Source organism: Diabrotica virgifera, chromosome 4 (genome assembly GCF_917563875.1).
Source record: "Diabrotica virgifera virgifera chromosome 4, PGI_DIABVI_V3a".
NCBI lineage: Eukaryota > Metazoa > Arthropoda > Insecta > Coleoptera > Chrysomelidae > Diabrotica > Diabrotica virgifera.
The window spans coordinates 37,304,461-37,327,455 of record NC_065446.1 but is presented as its reverse complement, the minus strand read 5'-3'; the positions used below and the strand labels follow the sequence as shown (position 1 = coordinate 37,327,455).

The following is a 22,995-nucleotide window of genomic DNA, read 5'->3' as shown; positions in this document are numbered from 1 at the left end:
TAACTCCGTTAATTTTTACGATATCAGGTTCAGCTAAAAACGGTTTGTAAGGTAATTCCAAAGGCTATTAAAACGCGATAAATTTAATCTTTTAAACCACTTATTTTTTTTAAATCAAAGATTAAATGGCTACGGTTACATGGTTCTCGCAGCAAAATCTAAGCTTTAAACGTTTCTATCTCGGTTATTTTTCACCCTACAGAAATTGCAAAAAAGGTAAAATATTTTATATAGAAAAAACTAAAATTTTGTTATTAACCACTTTTTACGTATATTGAGTATTTTTATAGTTATTATCAAAACAAAAAGAAAATGATGATAATTTTAAAAATTATAATTTTTTAAAATATATCTCTTTTTCAAAAATATGCATTCTAAACCGGTGAAAATTGTTAAAATCATTACTTATGCTAATACAAAGAAATTTTTGTAAGGATTACTATAAATTTTAATTTTTGTGGAAATGGCGCATGTTTTATTTTTCACTTTTTCCTAAAAAATTCGAAAGGGTTCTCTTAGTTTCATCATAACTTGCTTAATTTTAATGCTATTAACTTCTTCTGGAGCTCATTTGTTAGGTATTCTCAAGTACTTTGATAAGTGTTTAGCAGATATATTTTATAAAATGCATCGTTTTCCTGTTATTTATGCTTGAATACTTAGATTCGAGTACTCGTCGAAAAAAAAATATACATTCAATTACCCATAATTCACTTTGAATTACCATTAGTTTAGTATTTTGAGTAAACAATGTATTAAATTTTTTATTGTCTTCAATTTTGGTAATAATAAATTTTTTGTAAAACCTAATAGTTTTTGAGTTATACGTGAAAAACAGCTTTAAAACATACATTTATTTTACGAAAAAATAAAATCTTTGATCTTTAATAACTCAAAAAGTATTGATTTATGTTAGTAACTTAATATAACAAATTTTGCTTAGAATTTGATCCTCTATCGATTTATGGTATTATTTTTAATAAAATAATTTTCACCCCAGAAAAGGGGTGGCATCCACCCCCAGGGTAAAAGCACAAGTTGGCATCATGTCACCTTTGTTCCTCGAAGTATCTTCTAACTACTTACCAATTTTCATGAAAATCGATGAAGGTTCAACGAAATCGTAGGTGAAAACCTTCAGTGACTGCACTATTTATTTTTTTGAGAAAACCACATCCTTTTATTTATTATTTTTTATATTATTTAATTATACAAGAATACATTGATTGATAGCATGTATCAATATCTTCATTCTATGTACGATGATGATACAATATATCGATGTATAATTTTTTTTGCCATTCCTGTTGGGACGTGATTTGGGAATTCCTCGCATGTAAAAGTCCTTACATGTTCGCTAAATTACTTCCGACTCGGTTAAATTGGTTTAGACTAGGCGGTACTAGTTTATCCTGAAGTGTGAGTCTTTATTATATCAGGATAAACTAGTTTGACCTGAAGTGTATGTATTTATATCAGGATAAACTAGTTTGGCCTAGGACAAGCTAGTTTATCCTAACGCGCTCAGGACAAACTAGTTTGGCCTAGGTCAAACTAGTTTGTCCTGAAATCTGGTTTGGCCGGTAACATATACATTAAATTATCTATAACTCACTCTCATTTAATACTAAAAGGTTTGTCAAGTAAGGAATTTATTCGATTTTTTATTATCTTCCATTTTGTTAACAACAATTTTTTTGTAAAAACTTATAGTTTTTGAGTTATTTATGAAAACCTAAAGATTAAAATATTTTATCTTTAATAACTGTAAAAGTATTGAATTATTTTAATAACTATATAACAAATTTAGCTTAGAGTATATATATATATATATATATATATATATATATATATATATATATATATATATATATATATCCCTCTATTGATTTATTGGGATATTTTTATTAAAATAATGTCCACCCCCGAGAAGGGGTAGCATCCACCCCCAGGGTAAAAGCGGAAGTTGGCACCATGTCATCATCTTCTAACTACTCACCAATTTTCATGAAAATCGATGGAAGTTCAACGAAATCGGACGTGAAATCCTTTGGTGACAGCACTATATAACTGTAGTTAACTTTCAGTACTCTTACTTCGTCAAGTTGACTTACTCTGGTCACATCGAATAGTAAACACAACATTCAAATTGTTTAGTTCAAGGTAATTTATTTTTCCTTGATGTGGATCATTTTTTTATCAAGTGATGGTTTGTAAGTTAAATGTTTAGCATATCTCTTAATCAACTTTTTCCAATAACAACGAACATCCGACATTTTTAAATTATTCCAGATAAACTTATAACCATTTTCGGCGATCTCCTTTGCAATATCGTCGTTATTGATGGCGAATTCCAACGCTTCTTGAATTTCCTGTTTACTAGCATTGGCTTTTATAGGAATATAATGAACCCATGGTTTTAGAGAGGCATAGAAGAATTCTTGCCAGTCGTCTCCCACGTGGAACACCAAAGATTTGCATAAGAACATGTGCTTGAAGCGAAAACTTGCTGCTACTCCTCGAAAATTAAAGAGGTATTTGTACTGGCAATGTTCTTCAAATGATACTTCCTTGGCTGGAGGAGCGTGTAGAGTATCCTTTAAAAATAAACTTACAAGATTAATGTCATTTTTCATACTTATACAGCATGTTTAGTTTTAAATTAGATATACGACCTATAAATGGCAACACTGCACGCCGTCGAGTTCCAGACCGTCCCCACTTCCCACGCTAATGTACATGATTCTCGCTGATTTTCAATCCGTCGCTACGTCTTCCCGTCATTCAGCGATTAAACAGCGATAGTGGTATAAGCAATGTAGCCGATTTTAGCGCCCCTGTTGGCGATTTTTCCTTCAGTCGCCTTTATCTAAGCGAAAACTAAACGTATTGTATAAAATTTGGCATTATTGACTTTTTGTAAAAAATAAAACAAAAATAAATATTAACAACTGACATGGACAAGTATTCGCACCCTGCATGACTGACGCGACACAGCGTAGTCGCCTGACATTTTTGGCGACCACAATTTGACGTTAAACATATGATACACATATAACATATTTGACGTTAATATGCAATATTTATTTTCCATTTTTGATAAAATTTTGTTATACAAACAATAAGTAGGTTCGCAGAGACAGTCAGGGACTGGTCCACGACAAGTGGAGCATGCGCACTTATAGTCTGGGCTGATTATCGGAGAATAGGCCATTTTTGGGAAAAGTTATTTACCAGCAATTTTATTGCTGGAATCGAAGTTTATGATTATATATATTAATAATATAGGTATGCAAAGTCCGCAGATAGTGTGCTACTTTTTTTATAAACAAAATGGCGCCCGAAAATCGTGTTTTTTTCAATTATTGCTCTATAACTCCGAAGATTTTAATTTTACAACAAAAACACTCAAATTAAAATTCACCGCAATTAAATTCTGCATAGAGATACCTATGTTTTTCCCGATCTGCTCCGACGAAAATTTTCCTCGGAAAATGCGGGTTTTTCCAACAAAATCTTTAATTTTCAAATAAAGTTTTAGATAAGTAATTATCTACCAATAATTAAATAATTTGGTGACTTAAAAGTCTTCTTAGTTTAGATTATAGTTCCAGAAGCTGGTGAAAATTGAACGAATATTTTAGCAACAATTCAATTGTTAATTAATAATTTACGGTCGCAATAATAACCAAAATAATTATGATACACTGATCAAACGTTGAAATCTTATAAAGATGAGATGCCTATTTAACATTTTGTCGACAAAATATTATTTTTTTATTTTTTTGCATAATCTTTAAACGTTAAAAAAAAAGTTATAAACAAATTAACGTTTCTCAGAAAGTTTTTATTATATTCTAATTTCAAAAAATAGTTAAAATGCGTATTTCCAATATCTTAAAAATGAATGCTTTAAAACTTTTTTGCAACCATTTGCAAAAAAGTTATGAAACAGCAAAGTAAACATACGATTATTACGTTGTTTATATATTTTTTTAATTCTTTCAAAGCGTAAAAGTGAGTTTAAAGTAAAAGCTAATTATTTACAAAAAATATCGATTATTAGTTTTATGGTTATATTTTAATTAAATATTATAAATATATTTTTTTGTAATTTACACGCGCGAAAGTAGACTAATACAGTACTGTAGCTAAAATTTTCACTCGAAGCGACGATCGCCGTGCGACGGACACTTCATAAATAAAATTATAGTATTATGTATGCTGCGTGTCAGTCGCTTCGAGTAAACATTTTAGCTCCGGCTCTGTATCAAGCCTACGTTCGCGCTAAAAATTACAAAAAAAGTATTTTTAATCTTTGATTAAAATATAACCATTGAACTAATATTTGATATTCTTTGTGAGTAATTAGATTGTACAACAGACTCACTTTTAAGCTTTGAAACAATTAAAACAAATTATAAACAACGGAGCAATCGTATATTTACTTTGCTGTTTCATAACTTTTTTGCAAATGGCTGGAAATTTTTTTAAAGCATTAATTTTCAAGACCTTTGAAATACGCATTTTAAGTATTTTTTTAAATTAGAATATAATAAACAATTATTGAGAAATGTTAATTTGTTTAACTATTTTTTTTAAACATTTAAATATTATGCAAAAAAATGAAAAATTTATATTTTGTCGACAAAATATTAAATAGGCATCACATCTTTATAATCTTTCTAAGTTTGATCAATGTCTCATGATTATTTTGGTTGTTATTGCGACTGTAAATTGTTAATTAACAATTGAATTGTTGCTAAAATATTGGTTTAATTTTCACCGGCTTCTACAGTTATAATCTATACCAAGAAAGCTTTTATTTCACCAAGTTATTTAATTATTGATAAATAATTACTTGCAGAAAAAATTTATTTGAAAATTCGAGATTTTGTTGGGAAAACCCACATTTTCCGAGGAAAATTTTCGTCGGAGCAAATCGGGAAAACATGCCTCTATGTAGAATTAAATTGGGGTGAATTTTTATTTGAGTCTTTTTGGTGTAAAGTTAAAATCTTCGGAGTTATAGACCAATAATTGAAAAAAACACGATTTGGGGGCGCCATTTTGTTAATAAAAAAAGTAGCACACTATCTGCGGACTTTGCATACCTATATTATTAATATATAGGATCATAATATTCGATTCCAGCAATAAAATTGCTGGTAAATAACCTTTCTTTGTACTTTACTAATTAGACCAGCGTATTATAACTCTTTTTTTTTTCAAAATTTAAAGATTATGCAAAAAACGAAAAATGTATATTTTGTCGATAAAATATTAAATAAGCATCTCATCTTTATAATCTTTATAAGTTTGATCAATGTATCATGATTATTTTGGTTATTATTGCGATCGTAAATTGTTGTTAAATATTCGTTTAATCTTTACCGGCTTCTGGAATTACAATCTATACCAAGAAAGCTTTGATGACACTAAGTTATTTAATTATTGATTAATAATTACTTACCTAAAACTTTATTTGACTATTAGAGTTTTTGTTGGGAAAACCCGCATTTTCCCAGGAAAATTTTTGTCGGAACAAATCGGAAAAAACATATCTCTATGCAGAATTTAATTGCGGTGAATTTTTATTTGGGTGTTTTTATTGTAAAGTTAAAATCTTCGGAGTTATAGAGCAATAATTGAAAAAAATACGATTTGTCGGCGCCATTTTGTTTATAAAAAAAGTAGCACACTGTCTGCGGACTTTGCATACCTATATTATTAATATATAGGATGTTATAATTCGATTCCAGCAATAAAATTGCTGGTAAATAACTTTTCCATGAATTTTGGTAATTAGCCCAGAGTATTAAAAATAATATAAATAATACCGTTGGTAGATAAATATACAAGGTATATTTAGTATTAATTAATATTATTAATTAATTGTTAATTATTTAATATACTGGTATACTTATCAATAAACGATAATATGTATATTAAATAAATATAATATGGAATTAAAGTGCGCATGCGTTGTCGTGGACTAAAAGTCATCGACAGGGTCCGCGAACGAACATAATGACACTGTATTACAAAAATTCGCCAAGATTGTCATATTTCGCCGCTACGGACTCTGGCATAGTTTCGTGTATCCCCACCATGGTTACGCACGGCGTGAATAGGTACAATTTAATACAACGATTAAAAATGAGATTTATAACTTACGGCGTCTGACTTCCATGCTTGATTCTTTGTGTATGAAGCATCAACCATATCGGGATTCTCTCTGGATAAAAGAATAAGCGGATCCCTTTCAGAACTAGTTCTGGATCCTCTAAAGAATGCCTTAGAAAGCTTATCTGACCATTTTGTACTATTTCCCAATTTCCCCAATCTGTTCCTATGCATATCCCACCTACCTATAAATACATAATATGTATACAGTATGATGCAAAAGTATGGAATAAATTCATTATTTCAGAAACAGACGGCTTTTAAAAAAAATCTTAACACTTCAATTTTAATTTTTAAATGGTCATCAGTTGCTATATATTTGTTGGACATTATGTCATCGATGTTGGCGTAATGACATAATCGACCATTTTTTTTTTTAAATACAAACCGAGTTCACGGGACACCCCATCTGTATCTGTAGAGTAGGGAGGGTGAGTCAAGTCCCACAGCATTTAGGCCACATTGTGCATCCTCCCAGGGGGTTGTCGTCCTTAGTTCATTATCCATCCTGCCATGTCCAGGAAGGCGGACAACTAACCAGGTGACATCTCCTCTATGTCGGCAGATGTAGGCCAAGGCTCGCCGAACGCATACTCTCGTATTGACGATAACTCCGGACATTCACATAGGACACGCTCGACCGTTTCGTCATCTTGTTCACACCTCCTGCATAGAGGTGTGCCTACTAATCCCAGTGTGTGGAGAGGTTTTCTTAGTTGACAATGGCCATTTAAAAAGCCAACTGTCAAGCGTAGGTTTTTCCTGGTCATTATCAAGTACTTTTCTGATGCTGACTTCCCAAGGTTCCTTAATGTTACCTTGGAAAGTCTACATCCTGGCCCTTCCTCCCATCTTTTCGCGGTTTGCGTGTGGGAGTGACATTTGACAATTTTCGCGATTGTTGCAGTTGACCAGACAAAAAGATCACCAGGTCCTAAGAGTCTTAGGCCTGCTGCCTTCCTAGCTAGCTGGTCAGCAATGCGGCTGCCTTTATTTCCGTTGTGTCCTTTAACCCACCTCAGGATGATGTTGTTACCATCCGAAGCTTGGGCTAGTGATTCATGACACTCCATTACTAGCCCTGATATGACACGTGGTCTGTTCAGGGTTAGTAGTGCTTGTCTGCTGTCTGTGCAGATTATTATGGTTTTGCCGGCTATACCTTTCTGGGTTATCCCTTTTGCGGCTATGGAGATACCAGCCAGTTCAGTCTGAACTACGCTGGAATTTTTGCCCACACCCCATTTTATACAAGGTTCTTCTGTTCTAAACTAAAGTTCTGCGCCTTCTTCTGTTTTGGAGCCATCGGTGTAGATGCAATATGCAATTGCCACGTTTGAGTCCCTATGTTGCCTTGTTTCGATTTTGTAGGGTTTGTCAAAGACAAACGTAGGTTTAATTGAGTCGCATCCATGGCCCGCATGTAGCTGGGGCAGTGCCTCCAGCTCACCCCGTCAGAAACTACATCTCAATTGTCCCATTCCTAAATCAAGGTTTGCACCTGCTGAGCGTAATCTCATCATAGTCATCAACGCCACCTCTCTGACATATATGTCTAAAGGTGTGATGCCAATGAGCAACTCCATTGCGCAGTTGCTGTTGTTTTCATGGCACCTGTTATATTTAGGCAAGCCATCCGTTGAATATGGTTTAGTTTGTTGATCGCTATTGTCTGTAGCACTTTTGGTACCCAAGCAATAGCTCCGTAAGTTAGCATTGGCCTAATGACAGTAGTGTAGATCCAGGCGACCACCCTGGGCGAAAGGCCTCAAGTGCGTTCGACCGTTCGCCGACACTGTTCATAGGCAATATATGCTCTTTTACCTCTACTATCTAAGTGAGAGTTCCATGTTAACTTCCTGTCAAGGGTAATACCGAGGTATTTCACCTCTTCAGAGAAATTCAGACTGCAGTTAGAATCCTAGGGGGTATTAAGCCCGTGATCCTTCTTTTTCTGGTGAAGAGGACCATCTCTGTCTTTTTTGGATTTATAGACAGTGAGTGTTACTGACACCATGTTTCTATTAGTCTGAGAGCAACTTGTAATCTCTCACATAGTGTGTTCTCAAACTTACCGCTTTGTAAGACGGTTATATCGTCTGCATAGGCTATTGTGTAGAAACCGTTCTTGCTGAGTTGGTCAACCAGGGTATCCAAAACTGGACACCCCATTTCAAAGATATTCTAATCGCCTTTGCAACAATGTATTATTCGAAACAAAAGATATGTACTTAGTTAGGTAAAATGGAATTACAATAAATCCTCAATAACTAAACTAAATTACATTAGTAAATAATTTACTGCCTGTCTTTATCATTGCATCATTGCTAAAGGTAGTCAATGTAATAATTTGTTAAAATTTTATTGTATATTACTAAACATTTTTGATAAGTTAATTGCAATAATAAACCAAAAATTTTGGTTAACCTTGTAGAAATAAATATTCAAATAATTGCATCGTTGCAAAATCGATTAGGAGACATTTTAAATGAGGTATCCAGTGACCTCGGTTTGGATTTAAAGAAAAGTTGATTACGTCATTACGCTAACACTGATGACGTAATGTCCAACATATACAGTGAGTACGCAAAGGTTGGAATAAACTAATTTTTTCATGAATGGGCGATTTTGGAAATAAATCCCGAAACAGGTCGATTTTTATTTTTAAATTACGATTTTTTGGCATGTATATCATACTAGTCACGTCATCTCTATTCAGTAATATAAACATTAACATAACAATTAATACAGGAAATAAAAAAAAATTTAAGAAAAGAAGAATGTATGTAATTTAATTAATTCAAAATACATTTTACTGCTGTGAGAAAAGAGAAAACAGAAAAAAATGTTTATTTGAAAAATAAACATTGCTTTTTTCCCTTAAATTAAATGTTCAAACTGCTAAGAAGCACGTGGGTAGCAGCTTTAACATTGAATTTAAGTGAAAAAAAATTTATTTGACAAAGAATAAACATTTTTTTCTGTCTTCTGACAAATTCAAATACATTACATACATTTTTCTTTTTGTCTCAATTAATTTAATTGAAAAAAACATTTGTGCCACCCTGTATAAATAATTATGTTAACGTTTATATTACTGAATAGAGAATTGAATAACCTTTCAAATGAGCTATCACACGACCCCTACTCTCACTTAAAAAAATCATTGATTTACGTCATCACGCCCAGATGGATGACGTCACTAGTATTGTTGTTCTGAAGCTATTTCCTTATGGCATTTTATGATTAACTATTTAGATGGGAAATATGCCACAATTAAATTGAAAAAATAATTTTATTAACGTTTCGACGCCCAAATCGGGTGTCGTTGTCAAAATACAAAATACTACTAAAATAAACAAAAATGTTGTTGCTAAGTAAAAGTATGATTATACTAGTATGATCTGCATGCCAAAAAATCCTAATTTAAAAATAAGAATCCATCTTTTTCGGGATTTATTTCCACAATCGCCCATTCACGAAAAAATGAATTTATTCCAATCTTTACATGCTCACTGTACATGCAATATTTGATGATCATTCAAACACGATGATATCCAACTTCCGATTGGAAGAAAGCACTTAGAGAAGAAAACATATTTTTCCACCTACCTCTACCGAAAGTATACTTTTCCGGACCTGATTGTAGGGAGCAAAGTCGTACTTTTCCTCCCTAGGCAGGAAAAGTAAAAGTGACGTCATGGTATTTCATTCATGAAATATAACTTATTGACGCCCTGTACAATATCTATTTTCTATTACGTAAGTGTCTATACATTTTAACGTTTATTTAAAAACAACCTGTATTTTGTAGAATGGTAAAAAACAGTAAATTGCTATTCTGATTTAATAATGTTTACATTAATAATTTGACTTATATTTGACAGTTGACAGTTATATTGTACCTACTTGTTAGTTTTAGTTCTAATTAATTTTGTTGGTTAGTTACATAAATAAATTAAGTAAAAATGAAAAAATGACTTGTTATTTGAGGAAGGTGAAAAAACCATATGTATAACATGGGAGTAAAGTGCCTTTTCCTCCCTTGAATGATTACTGCCCTCCGCTTCGCGTCGGGCAGTAAACTTCATTCTCGGGAGGAAAAGTAGCACTTTCCTCCCTTGTTATACAAATAGCTATTTCTGTATATCAAAAAAAATTAACCAAGTATAGTGCGGTAGATTCGTGCAAATATTATAAGAATTGTGCATTTAATGATAGAAGCATATAATTTGGACCACATATACTACACATATAAAGGTTCAAAATTAGATACGAGGCCATCTCAGATTTTACCTTTTACAAGAATGGCTGGCATTCAAAATGGCGACGATACATATGTGACTGATAGCACGATAACTTTTGAACGAAAAGTCCGACTTCAACCAAATTTGGTAGATGGGTTCTTTTTTTATGTATAAGATCGAGCTCTTGAACCGGAAGAATCGGTTTACCAGAAGTTGGGTTTTTCCTGATTTTTCATGTAAAAATATGTTGTTCTTTTTTCAATTCTTTTACCTTGTATATATTAATTTTTCAAAAAGGTAATACCGGCATTGAAAAGAGGGTAAAAATATTTTTTAGGAAATATTTTGAACTTTTAGTTATGTTAATTAACATTTAATAAATGAATAACTTATCTTCACATGTATCTATGTGCGGCAGACTCGTGCAAGAATTATTGTGCATTTAATGGTAGAAGCATATAATATGGAACACATATACTACACATACAAAGCTTCAAATTTAGATATGAGGCCATCTCAGATTTTGCCTTTTACAAAAATGGCGGGAATTCAAAATGGCGACTATACATATATGACTAATAGCACGATAACTTTTTAACGAAAAGTCGGATGTCAACCAAATTTGGTATATAGGCTCTTTCTTTGATGTATAAGATCGAGGTCTTGAACCAGAACTGACCAGAAGAATCGGTTTACCAGAAGTTGTGTTTTTCCTGATTTTTAATGTAAAAATATGTTGTTTATTTTTTCAATTCTTTCACCTTGTATATAAAAATTTTTAAAAAGGTAATACCGGCGTTGGCAAGGGCGTAAAAATATTTTTTAAGAAATATTTTGAACTCTTTAGTTATGTTAATTATCAATTAATAAATGCATAACGTATCTTCAGATGTACCTATGTGCGACAGCTTCGTACAAATAGTATAAGAATTATTGTGCATTTAATGGTAGAATCATATAATTTGGACCACACATACTACACATCTAAAGGTTCATATTTAGATATGAACAGATTTTATCTTTTAAAAAAAATGGCGAACATTCAAAATAAATCTGCCGCACATAGTACTTGTGAAAATATGTTATGCATTTATTAAATGGTAATTAACATAAATAAAAAGTTCATAATATGTATTTCCTAAAAAATATGTTTACTCTCTTTTCAATGCCGGTATTACCTTTTTGAAAAATTAATATATACAGGGTGAAAGGAGTGAAAAAACAGCAACATATTTTTACATAAAAAAAAAACAGTAAAAACACAACATCTGGCAAACCTATTCTTCCAGTTCAAGATCTCGATCTTAGTCATCAAAAAAAGAACATTGATGCCAGATTTGGCTGAAATCGGACTTTTCGTTCTATTAGTCACATATAAGTATAGTCGCCATTTTGAATGTCCTCAATTTTTGTAAAAGGCAAAATCTGAGATGGCCTTATATCTAAATTTGAACCTTTATATATGTAGGTACATAAAATCCTTTATAAAAGGTATATTTGTTAAAATCCCTATACAGGGCTACATCAAAGACAGAACTAGTTTTCGATCTGTTGACCGATCATCATCAGTGCAATCCTAAAATGTGTACAACCAGATAAAATGATGCAAAGTATTTAAAATGTTGACTAAGGTTATGAAAAGTTATAGGTTATACTCACTTAGAATCTACATGCAAGCCACCAAAGTAAAAATAACAGGGTAAAAAACCCTTTACAATTGATTCGTCATCGGAACATATGACAATGATGTGAATTATAACATGGATGATTAAGATATCCAATGTTTTTCGCCCGAGGTACCAATGAGCTCTATCTGACAAGTTCACATCATGACTGTACGGAAGCAAGTGATTTTGATAACCGAAATTCTGAATGGTGACATGACAGGAATGACAGTTCCACAGGAAGTTATAATTTCCCTGTTGTTTTGTGGTATTTATTGTAAAATTTGTTAAATTAATAACAATAAAAACAGTCGTTCCCACTGTGGTAGATAGTCTGTAAAAATGGAAATAGACTTGATGTAAATGTTAAAATATTGTAATGGAGGAAGTAGGCAAACCACATTACACATAATACAGAAAACTTAATAAACATTATCAAACCCTTTATATGTGATATCTAGGGCTTAGAAAAGCAGTTGTGTGTTTATTTAAAAGTTATCAATTATATTAGAATAATTGGAAGTTGTTATAGTATGTGGAAGTACCATAAAAATCACTGTGTGGGTGACAAAGGTGTAGAACTGTTTTCTGATCTGGGAGGGATATATAATACAAGCTAAGATACATGCCACCATTTCTCAAGATCCCTGCATATCGCCTGGAACTCTAAGGGTTCGACAAAACAGACCAATATATGAGATAGCTAACATAGGGGAGAGGGGTGGTGTTATAAATTTATGAGAATATAATTAAAATTTAACATGAACGGGACCCAGAAAGAGTAGTGAGACTATTAAATTTAGTTGCAGTATGATTATATGGGGTGGATATAATTCACCCACATACATACCGTCTCATCTCTAAATTTTCATCAATAATTATATCCACCCCATATAATCATACTGCAACTAAATTTAATAGTCTCACTACTCTTTCTGGGTCCTGTTCATGTTACATTTTAATTATATTCTCATAAATTTATAACACCACCCCTCTCCCCTATGTTAGCTATCTCATATATTGGTCTGTTTTGTCGAACCCTTAGAGTTCCAGGCGATATGCAGGGATCTTGAGAAATGGTGGCATGTATCTTAGCTTGTATTATATATCCCTCCCAGATCAGAAAACAGTTCTACACCTTTGTCACCCACACAGTGATTTTTATGGTACTTCCACATACTATAACAACTTCCAATTATTCTAATATAATTGATAACTTTTAAATAAACACACAACTGCTTTTCTAAGCCCTAGATATCACATATAAAGGGTTTGATAATGTTTATTAAGTTTTCTGTATTATGTGTAATGTGGTTTGCCTACTTCCTCCATTACAATATTTTAACATTTACATCAAGTCTATTTCCATTTTTACAGACTATCTACCACAGTGGGAACGACTGTTTTTATTGTTATTAATTTAACAAATTTTACAATAAATACCACAAAACAACAGGGAAATTATAACTTCGTGTGGAACTGTCATTCCTGTCATGTCACCATTCAGAATTTCCGTTATCAAAATCACTTGCTTCCGTACAGTCATGATGTGAACTTGTCAGATAGAGCTCATTGGTACCTCGGGCGAAAAACATTGGATATCTTAATCATCCATGTTATAATTCACATCATTGTCATATGTTCCGATGACGGATCAATTGTAAAGGGTTTTTACCCTGTTATTTTTACTTTGGTGGCTTGCATGTAGATTCTAAGTGAGTATAACCTATAACTTTTTATAACCTTAGTCAACATTTTAAATACTTTGCATCATTTTATCTGGTTGTACACATTTTAGGATTGCACTGATGATGATCGGTCAACCGATCGAAAACTAGTTCTGTCTTTGATGTAGCCCTGTATAGGGATTTTAACAAATATACCTTTTATAAAGGATTTTATGTTTTTGTAATGGTATACAGCCAACTACAGGAAATTTTTCCTCGTGAACTTTATATATGTAGTATATGTGGTCCAAGTTATATGCTTCTAACATTAAATGCTCAATAATTCTTTTAATATTTGCACGAATCTGCCGCACATAGGTGCATGTGAAGATACGTTATGCATTTATTAAATGGTAATTAACATAATTAAAAAAATCAAAATATTTCCTAAAAAATATTTTTACGGTCGTTTGAATGGTCGTATTAACTTTTTGAAAAATTAATATATACAGTGTGAAAGAATTGAAAAAAAAAACAACATATTTTTACATAAAAGCCAGGAAAAGCACAACTTTTGGTAAACCGATTCTTCCAGTACAAGACCTCGATCTTATACATCAAAAAAAGAACCTATATACCAAATTTGGTTGAAGTAGGACCTCTCGTTCAAAAGTTATCGTGCTATTAGTCACATATGTATAGTCGCCATTTTGAATGCCCGCCATTTTTGTAAAAGGGAAATCTGAGATGGCCTCATATCTAAATTTGAACCTTTATATGTGTAGTATATGTGGTCCAAATTATGTGCTTCTATCATTAAATGCACAATTGTTTTACAAATCGGCTGCACTAGTAATACAAATTTAAATAAATACATAAGGTATTAAGAGCTGTTTTAATTCTAGATTTCGCATCGTAGGTGACGACGTGACAATTTTTCCTGCCTCTGATTACTGGTTGAAACATTTAATATACAGTATGTGGCAAAATAAACAGTACTGAAATGAATATTGAAATGTTTATGATTATTTATATATACATGATATAGCCTTGCAAACATTATTCACGACGACACACGTTTCCGATAAAACAGATGTTAAAGATGCCCTCTGGCCAGTGGCGGATCTACGGGAGGAAAAGTGAGGAAAATTCCCCCGCTAACAAGGTCCAAAATTAAAGAAAAAAACAAAAAATGTTCAAACATGAAAATATATTAGCTGACATGAAACCGAAACCACAGGAAGACAAATTCAACCAAATAAACACGCTAGTTAGGAAAATTAAGGGTACTTAATGCCTATACTAGTCAAGGAAATGAAGCATTTTGGGTCGCAATTTTTTCGTCCAGCATGGATTTACTTGAAATTTTCACAGAAGGTAGGGAATAGTCCAAGGATCATTTTCTATATTATGCTGCTGTACGCTAAAACCTTGGGGTAGTTGCCACCCCATCTCGGGGGTGGGAATTTTTTATTACAGTTTAATTTTAAGAAAAAAATGTTTTTTACATTTTCTTCGTAAAACTAATATTTTTTGAGTTATTCGTGGTTGAAAGTAACAGTTTTTCGACGGAAAAATCGACTTTTTTAGAGGGTTTTTTGAGAATATCTAGAAAAATGTGCATTTAATCAAAAAAACTGTACATATCAAAATTGTATCTTTTAGTAACACAAACGAAACTGTTTTTCTATAATATTTTACGACCAATACAAACCGAGATACGGCATGTTAAAGGTTAGCTTTTTTCGTCAAATGCATAATTTGAAAGAATCAAAGCCAAATAACGGGAAAACTTTGCATTTCTCCAGGAAAACTTACATGATGTTTTTTCAAGCATACAATAAGATCTTTCAAAAAAAATAATAAAAAATTTCTAGCATAAAAATTGAGCAACTTATGATAAAAAAAGTCGGTATACCTTGGAACTACGTTATCTTATTCTTTTTTTTTTCTTTTTTGTAACTGTACTACTCATATAATTATTTTTTCTCAAACCACTTTGTTACTTATGTTATATTATAATAATTTAGAACAATGTAACATTTATATCTGAATAGGGCTTGCCCGTGAATAAAAATACATAAATAAATAAATAAAAAAAAATCATTACCTATTCCTCTGGGATATAAACTTATAGCAGGTCCCCCTTCCCAAAATGACCATGCTGGGTACATTATATCATAATAATCTGATGTCTTGCTAAAGGAAAATACTGGTGACACTATTCCTCCTTTCTTGTGTATTTGTGGCCAATCTCTGGTGTTAAGGATAAATTCAACATCGGGTAGTTTGGATAATAATTCCAATAAAAAGTGTTCTACACCTTGGCACCGAGCAGGAAACATGCAGTATTCGTCACGGTAAAGTTGATTGTTGATGATCTGATATTTTGTGCCCCTAGAAATTAATAGAATGTTACATTTTTTTGTACACTAAATTGTATTTGAAACATATGCTATTTCATGTATTCCCAAAATGAGACATATTCTAAATACAGGTCTATTAACTCGTTCGATGTCCATACCGTAAACAGACCTCAAGTGGGGTGCCCAAGCTCATAACGTTTCATTTAGTAACACAATACGACCGCCAACACTAGTGCGTCGTCAGTACCCTCGCTAAAACCCTCACGCCGACACACTTACGCCAGTCAATGGGAGCAAAAATAGGATATTACCTCCGAATTCTATCCTACTGCATGAATCTTAATAATATTTTTTTGAATAGCCTCTACTTATCTCCTAATTCAAAGTCTACCCTATGCTGATGTGTGCTTTTATCTTGGGGGTGGTTCCCACCCCTTCTCGGGGGTAGAAAATTTCTTGGTTACAATAACCACGGAAGTGGCTAGAGAACTTAATTGTAAGTAAAAACTTTTTTTTGAAAACTTAATATTTTTTTAGTTATTCGTGGTTGAAAATTGGCCATTTTCATTGAAACATAACACCTTTTCGAACGGTTTTTTGCAAATATCTTAAAAACTGTGCATCTAACTAAAAAAACTATATAAAACATTTTTTGTAGCTTATAAAAAACCAAAGAGACTAGTTAATTCGTAAATCTTCTAGTTATAATATAAAAAGAGATATATGGTAGGTGAAAATAGTTTGTTTTTTTTGGTGCATGCTCAAATCGTTGTATTCAACTTGAAATAACAGACAAACGGTCGATTTTAGGTGTATAATGTTAAGAACACCTTTTGTAGTGCTTAAAAAGTTCTTTAAAATGGGCAATATTAAAAGTATATTGCATTCAAACTAAGCGAGATATGCTTCAAAAAAATTGATGATTAATGTATTTTAAGAAAAAATGAGAAGTATATTTTTAACCTCTCATCCATCAGAATTTTAATGCATCATTGTACTTCTACAAACCTTTTATTATAGTATTATGGACGGGTTAAAAAAGTTGGACGGGTTTAAAATGAATAGTTTTTGAAAAAAAAATAAGATCAATTTATAGAGCGCATTTTTAGATTTCCTTAAAAATCTTCTTTTTCTACATGTAACTTGAAAATGATAAGAGATACAACAATGAAACATAAAACAAAATTTTTATTCAACAAAATCCTACATTTTTGTGTGGTACCTTTTCCTCGTATCTCTTATCATTTTCGAGTTACATGGAGAAAAAGGAAGATTCTTAAGAAAATTTAAAAATGCGCTCTATTATTTGATCTTATTTTTTTCAAAGACTATTCATTTTAAACCCGTCCAACTTTTTGAACATAGAAATAACACTATAATAAAAAGTATTGTAGAAGGAAAACGATGCATTTAAATTCTGATGGATGAGGGGTTAAATGTACAGCCGGTTCCTAAAACAACTGATACGACTCTTAGTAAGATTTGATCATGTTGAGCAGTGTATTTGATTGATCTGACATTATATTGATTATGACAGACAAATAATAAAATAAACAAACAACAAACAACTGATCCATGAAACAACTAATAAGTATTTTAGAAAAATTTAAACGCAGGATGAAAGATTACATTATTACCGAGGGCGGAAAGCCCCTTAGAATAAACAAGCAGTTTCTATTGAATGAAATATTTGAAATTAAATATCACACTTTTTTTATTTTCAGCCCTGTAACTTATTAAAATAAATATTATAGAAGTTTTCAGGGACTTTCAGCCCTCGGTAATAATGTAGTCTTTCATTCTGAGTTTAAATTTTTCAAAAATATTTATTAGTTTTCTCAGGATTCGAAAAAAAAAATGAATACAATTAAAATACATTGAGAATTTTGACATGCGTCACAATTTTGCATTAACTCAATGTAAAATTCTAAACTGTTGAATTCCAGCTTCCCTAATTATTTGACATCAAAAGACATTAGAAACTATTTGTAGATGATTGAAATCTGTATTGAAAACAACTGTTAAAATTGGTCTACGTAATTAAACATATTCCAAAATTTTGTAAAAATGTAATACATTTCAGTTTTCAGCCCAAACTTAGGCCACACACAATGCAATAATGTTCACATTTTTGAACTGTCAATATTTTTATTTTATCATCTATTGTTTAAAAACAATACAGTTGATAAGATACCCTCAGATGCGGAGAAAGTATTAATAATAAAGATTAATAATAAAGTCTAATAACCGTGGAACAGAATAAGCTATTTGACAAATTTTAAGATTTGGCAGTGACATTGACAGTATGTAAATATTAAGTATTTATCCTTCAAAATACACTGCTCAATTTTCTACAAAATACGCGTCAAGAGTCGTATCAGTTTTTTTGGAACCAGGTGTACTTCACATTTTTTTTTTAAATTCCGTTAGTCATCAATTTTTTTTTGCAGTATATCTCACTTACTTTGAATGTAATCGACATTTAATGTTGCTCATTCTAAAGGTCTTTTCAATCACTACAAAAGGTATTGGTAGCATTATACAACTAAAATCGACCGTTTCTCTTTTATTTCAAGAATACACCGATTTCAGCATGCACCAAAAAAACAAACTCTTCTCACCTACCATATCTCTTTTTGTATTATAACTAGAAGATATGTGAAGGAACGAATCCATTTGTTTTTTTATAAGCTACAAAAATGTTTTGTATAGTTTTTTTCGTTAGATCCATAGATTTTAAGGTACTCGCAAAAAACCGCCCGAAAAGGTGTCATTTTTCAATGAAAACGGCCAATTTTCAACCACGAATAACTCAAAAATTATTGAGTTTAAAAAAAAATTATTGAACAGTTTTTGCTTAGAATTAGGTTCTCTAGCCACTTCCGTGGTTATTTTAACCAAAAAATTTTACACCCCCGAGAAAGGGTGGGAACCACCCCCAAGGGTGTTCACAATTTGATGTGAACTTGTGCTATCAAGGGGTTATTATCTAAACAGAATACGGAATTATTGTCATTAATATTTTCAAAAACCTGATCTGCTTGTTAATAGAACATTAATATTGAAAGAAAGCTTAAATATAACATACTTAGACTTTACTTGTTCCATCATTTGTTGTGTTATCCCATTACTGAAAGGTTTTAGATCTTCACCTATTACAGATGCATAGCAGGAGCATTTACTTTCTTCACATGGTATATAGTTCCTCTTGGCATCATTAAACAATTCCAAGTACTTATGATAGAGATTTGCATCTAAAAAATAAATGAATGGATCAATACAATTGAATAAAAAATGATATCAGAAACATCAGTGGCGTAACAAAATCCGTCGGAGCCCCCTTTAAAAATTACTAAATGCGACATGTGTAACAAAAACTTATATGTGTTATTGCCCAGTAAATGAATGTGAAATACGGCGATACCGTGTAATTTTCAGTGTCACGACCGAAGTGGTCAATCAATAATTTTTGAGTTATTTACGAGTGAAAACGTTTATTGTTCAACAAAAAAAAAACACGTTTCCTGACGGTTTTTTGCAAATAACTGAAAAAGTACATATTTGATTGAAAAAAATATTCTTAGCACAAATGTAGCTTACAAAAAATGAAGTCTATCGACTTACTAAAAGCAAAGTTGTAGCTCATGAAAAATGGTTCTTATTCGTCAAATTCCAAATCGAATATTTCAACATAAAATAAAAAAAAGGGAAGCACTTTTCGGGGAAAACTCATTAAATCTTTTTTAAAGCGTTTAAAAAAAGCTTTATTTTTATTTTTTGTAAAAATTTCAAGTATCAAAACTAAGCGAGTGACGCTCAGAATACATTTAAAACCGTTTTTTGGTTAAAAAGATTGTGAAAATCTCCCCCTATTTAGCACCCCAAATGAAACTAATCATTACTTTTTGTTATATAACCTGTAAGTTCCCCGGTTCAAAGGGTTAACCGGTCATTTTTGAAAGAGTTTTATTTGAAAAGGCTTGAACGAGTCACTAATCACGAGTGTATGCAAGTTTTGAACAGCCAAAAACCAATTTTTGTCTTACAAAAAAAAAACAGAATAAAACCAAAATATTTATAAAAACAAAATCTACATTTCTTTACTCTTTGAGATTTTTCGTATCACTAATACTCAAGTGCGGATCCAGGACCGATTTTCGGGGGGAGGGGCATGAACTATTTTTTATAAAGCTAAAAACATTTTTCTCGTGGCAAGCGGGCTATGTGTTTGAAACTAAAAACATTTGAACAGCAAATATTTAAATTTTTTAAATTTTCGGGTGGGGGGATGGCCCCCATAGCTCCCTCTCTGTATCCGTCCTTGCTAATACTTTTTAAGTTATTTTAAAAAAAGGGCATTTAAATTTAAAAAAAAATAAAAACTGCGAACTGATCAAACTTTACAAATCATAATTTACAGAGTGATTTTTTCAGGTTTTTTTTAGCAAAAAAAAAGGCCAACTTTGCGCCAAAGGCCAAAAATTTATAATATTTATAATTTATAAATAATAAAAATAATTTTTTAATATTCATTAATTTTTCGTTTTCTCTAAATAGTGTTTATTTTCTGGTTATTTTACATTGAAATATTCGATTTGGAATTCTATGAATAAGAACAATTTTTCATGAGCTACAACTCTGCTTTTACTGTGGCGATAGACTTCATGCATACACCATTTGTTTTTTGTTTTTTTATAAGCTACATTTTTGTTAAAAATATTTTTCGATAATATTTAATTTGATAAATGAGTTATTTGCAAAAAATCGCAACATTTTCACTTGCAAATAACTTGAAGAGTATTGACCAGATAAAGAAATTCTATAGAACAAAAGTTGCGTCTAATTAGTCAATTTATCCATTTCCGGACTTATTTTAAAGGTAGGTATGTTTTTCACCTGAGAAGGGGGTGATTAATTGTAACCCCCTTTAATTAAAAGCAACCAACGGCACAAGTCCAACTTTGAACTGGAGAATAAGTAGAACTTTAATCCAAATTGTCAAGAAAATTAATATCTGTAAAAATACACTCCAAAACGGTCATATACTGGGCAATTAGTGTATTCATGCGCTGTCTATGACAACTTACATTTTTCATCTGAATTGGTATAGAATAAAATAGAACGAAAATTAATAAACGCTTACATTAAGTCATCATTCTCTTTGCCTTATCCCTTTGCGGGGTCGGCTTCCCTAATTGCATTTCTCCACACAATTCTATCTTGGGCCATATCAATGTTAATCCCCTTTACCAACATGTCCTGCCTTATCGTCTCCCCCCATGTCTTCTTTGGTCTTCCTCTCCTACTCCTTCCAGGAATCTGCACTTCAGCTATTCTTCGTATTGGGTGATTAACGTCTCGACGTTGAACATGACCAAACCATCTTAACCTATGCTCTCTCATTTTGGCATCAATTGGTGCCACACCTAGACTTCCCCTAATATACTCATTTCTAATTTTATCCTTCTTTGTCACTCCACTCATCCATCTAAGCATTCTCATTTCTGCCACATGCATTCGTTGTTCCTTTTTCTTTTTCACTGCCCAACATTCAGTTCCGTACATCATAGCCGGTCTTATGACTGTTTTATTTATTAAAAATTACAATGTCGTTAAACCACCAAATTACCAAGGCACTGACCCTACCTCCGTTGCCAAGTTGGACGAGTCCTGTTTGAACTACCGATTTTCTTTGAAGTGTGCCTCATTTACTGACAAATTTGTCCAAGGATCGTAAATCATAAAGTTAAATAACGCTATTTCATACTGCTTTGATTCCCGTCTTCAATATTCAGCTCAGTGGGGACTATTGTTCAAGGTGTGAAATTCCATAAACAAGGGATCTACCTGTTTATGTAAGTACACATTTCAAACAATAGCACTCTGCTGAGCTGAATATTAATCACTCCCTAGGTAGATTGTATGACTATACAATAAGGCATCTAGTACTTATAGTGTACCAAAATTTTACATATAAAATACATAAAGACAGTGGTGGATCTAGATACTTCCATTAGGGCAAATTTAAGGGAATTCCCGCCACTGCATGTGATCAAAATGATAATTAATAAGTTCCCCAAACCAATGAGAAGCATTGAAAAGCCCTATTAAGGGCACTGATGAAATATTGATTTTAGTTTGACAATCTTCAGTTAAAAAATAGTTTTAACCAGCAAAATTATTAATTATAAATCGGTTATGATACATTTTAATGATGTGACTGACAATAAACATTTTAGAGTGTGTATAAAAGTGTTAGGTACCTTTAGAGTATTTATCGATTTTATTAACTCCACAGTCGCCCTCATTTTTATTCCAACACGTATTATTCCCAAGCGCCCATGCCGTTAAAATTGATATTAAAATTAAGGTTGTATAAATACTATCTGCAAAATGTTTCATTACTCTTAAAAGAAAAATTAAAAAATATTATTGTTTATAGAGGTTAAGTTTTCTGACGTGTCCTCTCTTTCCTTGTCTAAGGACGTGTCAGTGTCATGGTCATGTCACATGCGTAACATGCCATGTGTGCCATATCAGACTTCTTCTAAAAAATTATTTTAATGACAGAATATCACTATGTTCTGTGCACTAGTCAGAAATTCCCTTAATGAAATTATTTTTATTTCATATCTACCTAATAAAACGATTTGTATTTTTACTAAAATTTATCAAAGCTACATATTGAAAAATTAATGAATAAAACTAAAAACTAACTAAAATATATCATTTTTAGGTCAAACTTTGTATACAACATTCTGTAGTGTAATTTTATTTATTATTATTGTACCAGCCGTACAAATGAAATTCAAACATTTTAAAAGTTTATGCACATAAAAATTTATTTTCATTTTACCGCCAATGA

General features: G+C 31.8%; 1 protein-coding gene across 1 annotated transcript; it reads right to left on the bottom strand.

Annotated features, from left to right (window-relative positions):
• Window positions 1-1,923: 1,923 nt before the first annotated feature.
• Window positions 1,924-22,588, bottom strand: LOC114329931 (O-glucosyltransferase rumi homolog). The gene is made up of 5 exons (XM_050648158.1): window positions 22,394-22,588; window positions 19,219-19,384; window positions 15,875-16,161; window positions 6,178-6,371; window positions 1,924-2,597 (listed from the first exon to the last, which is right to left on the bottom strand). The coding sequence occupies exons 1-5, from the start codon at window positions 22,530-22,532 to the stop codon at window positions 2,169-2,171; spliced, it is 1,215 nt and encodes a 404-aa protein (XP_050504115.1). The 5' UTR covers window positions 22,533-22,588; the 3' UTR covers window positions 1,924-2,168.
• Between the last annotated feature and the right edge of the window lie 407 nt (window positions 22,589-22,995).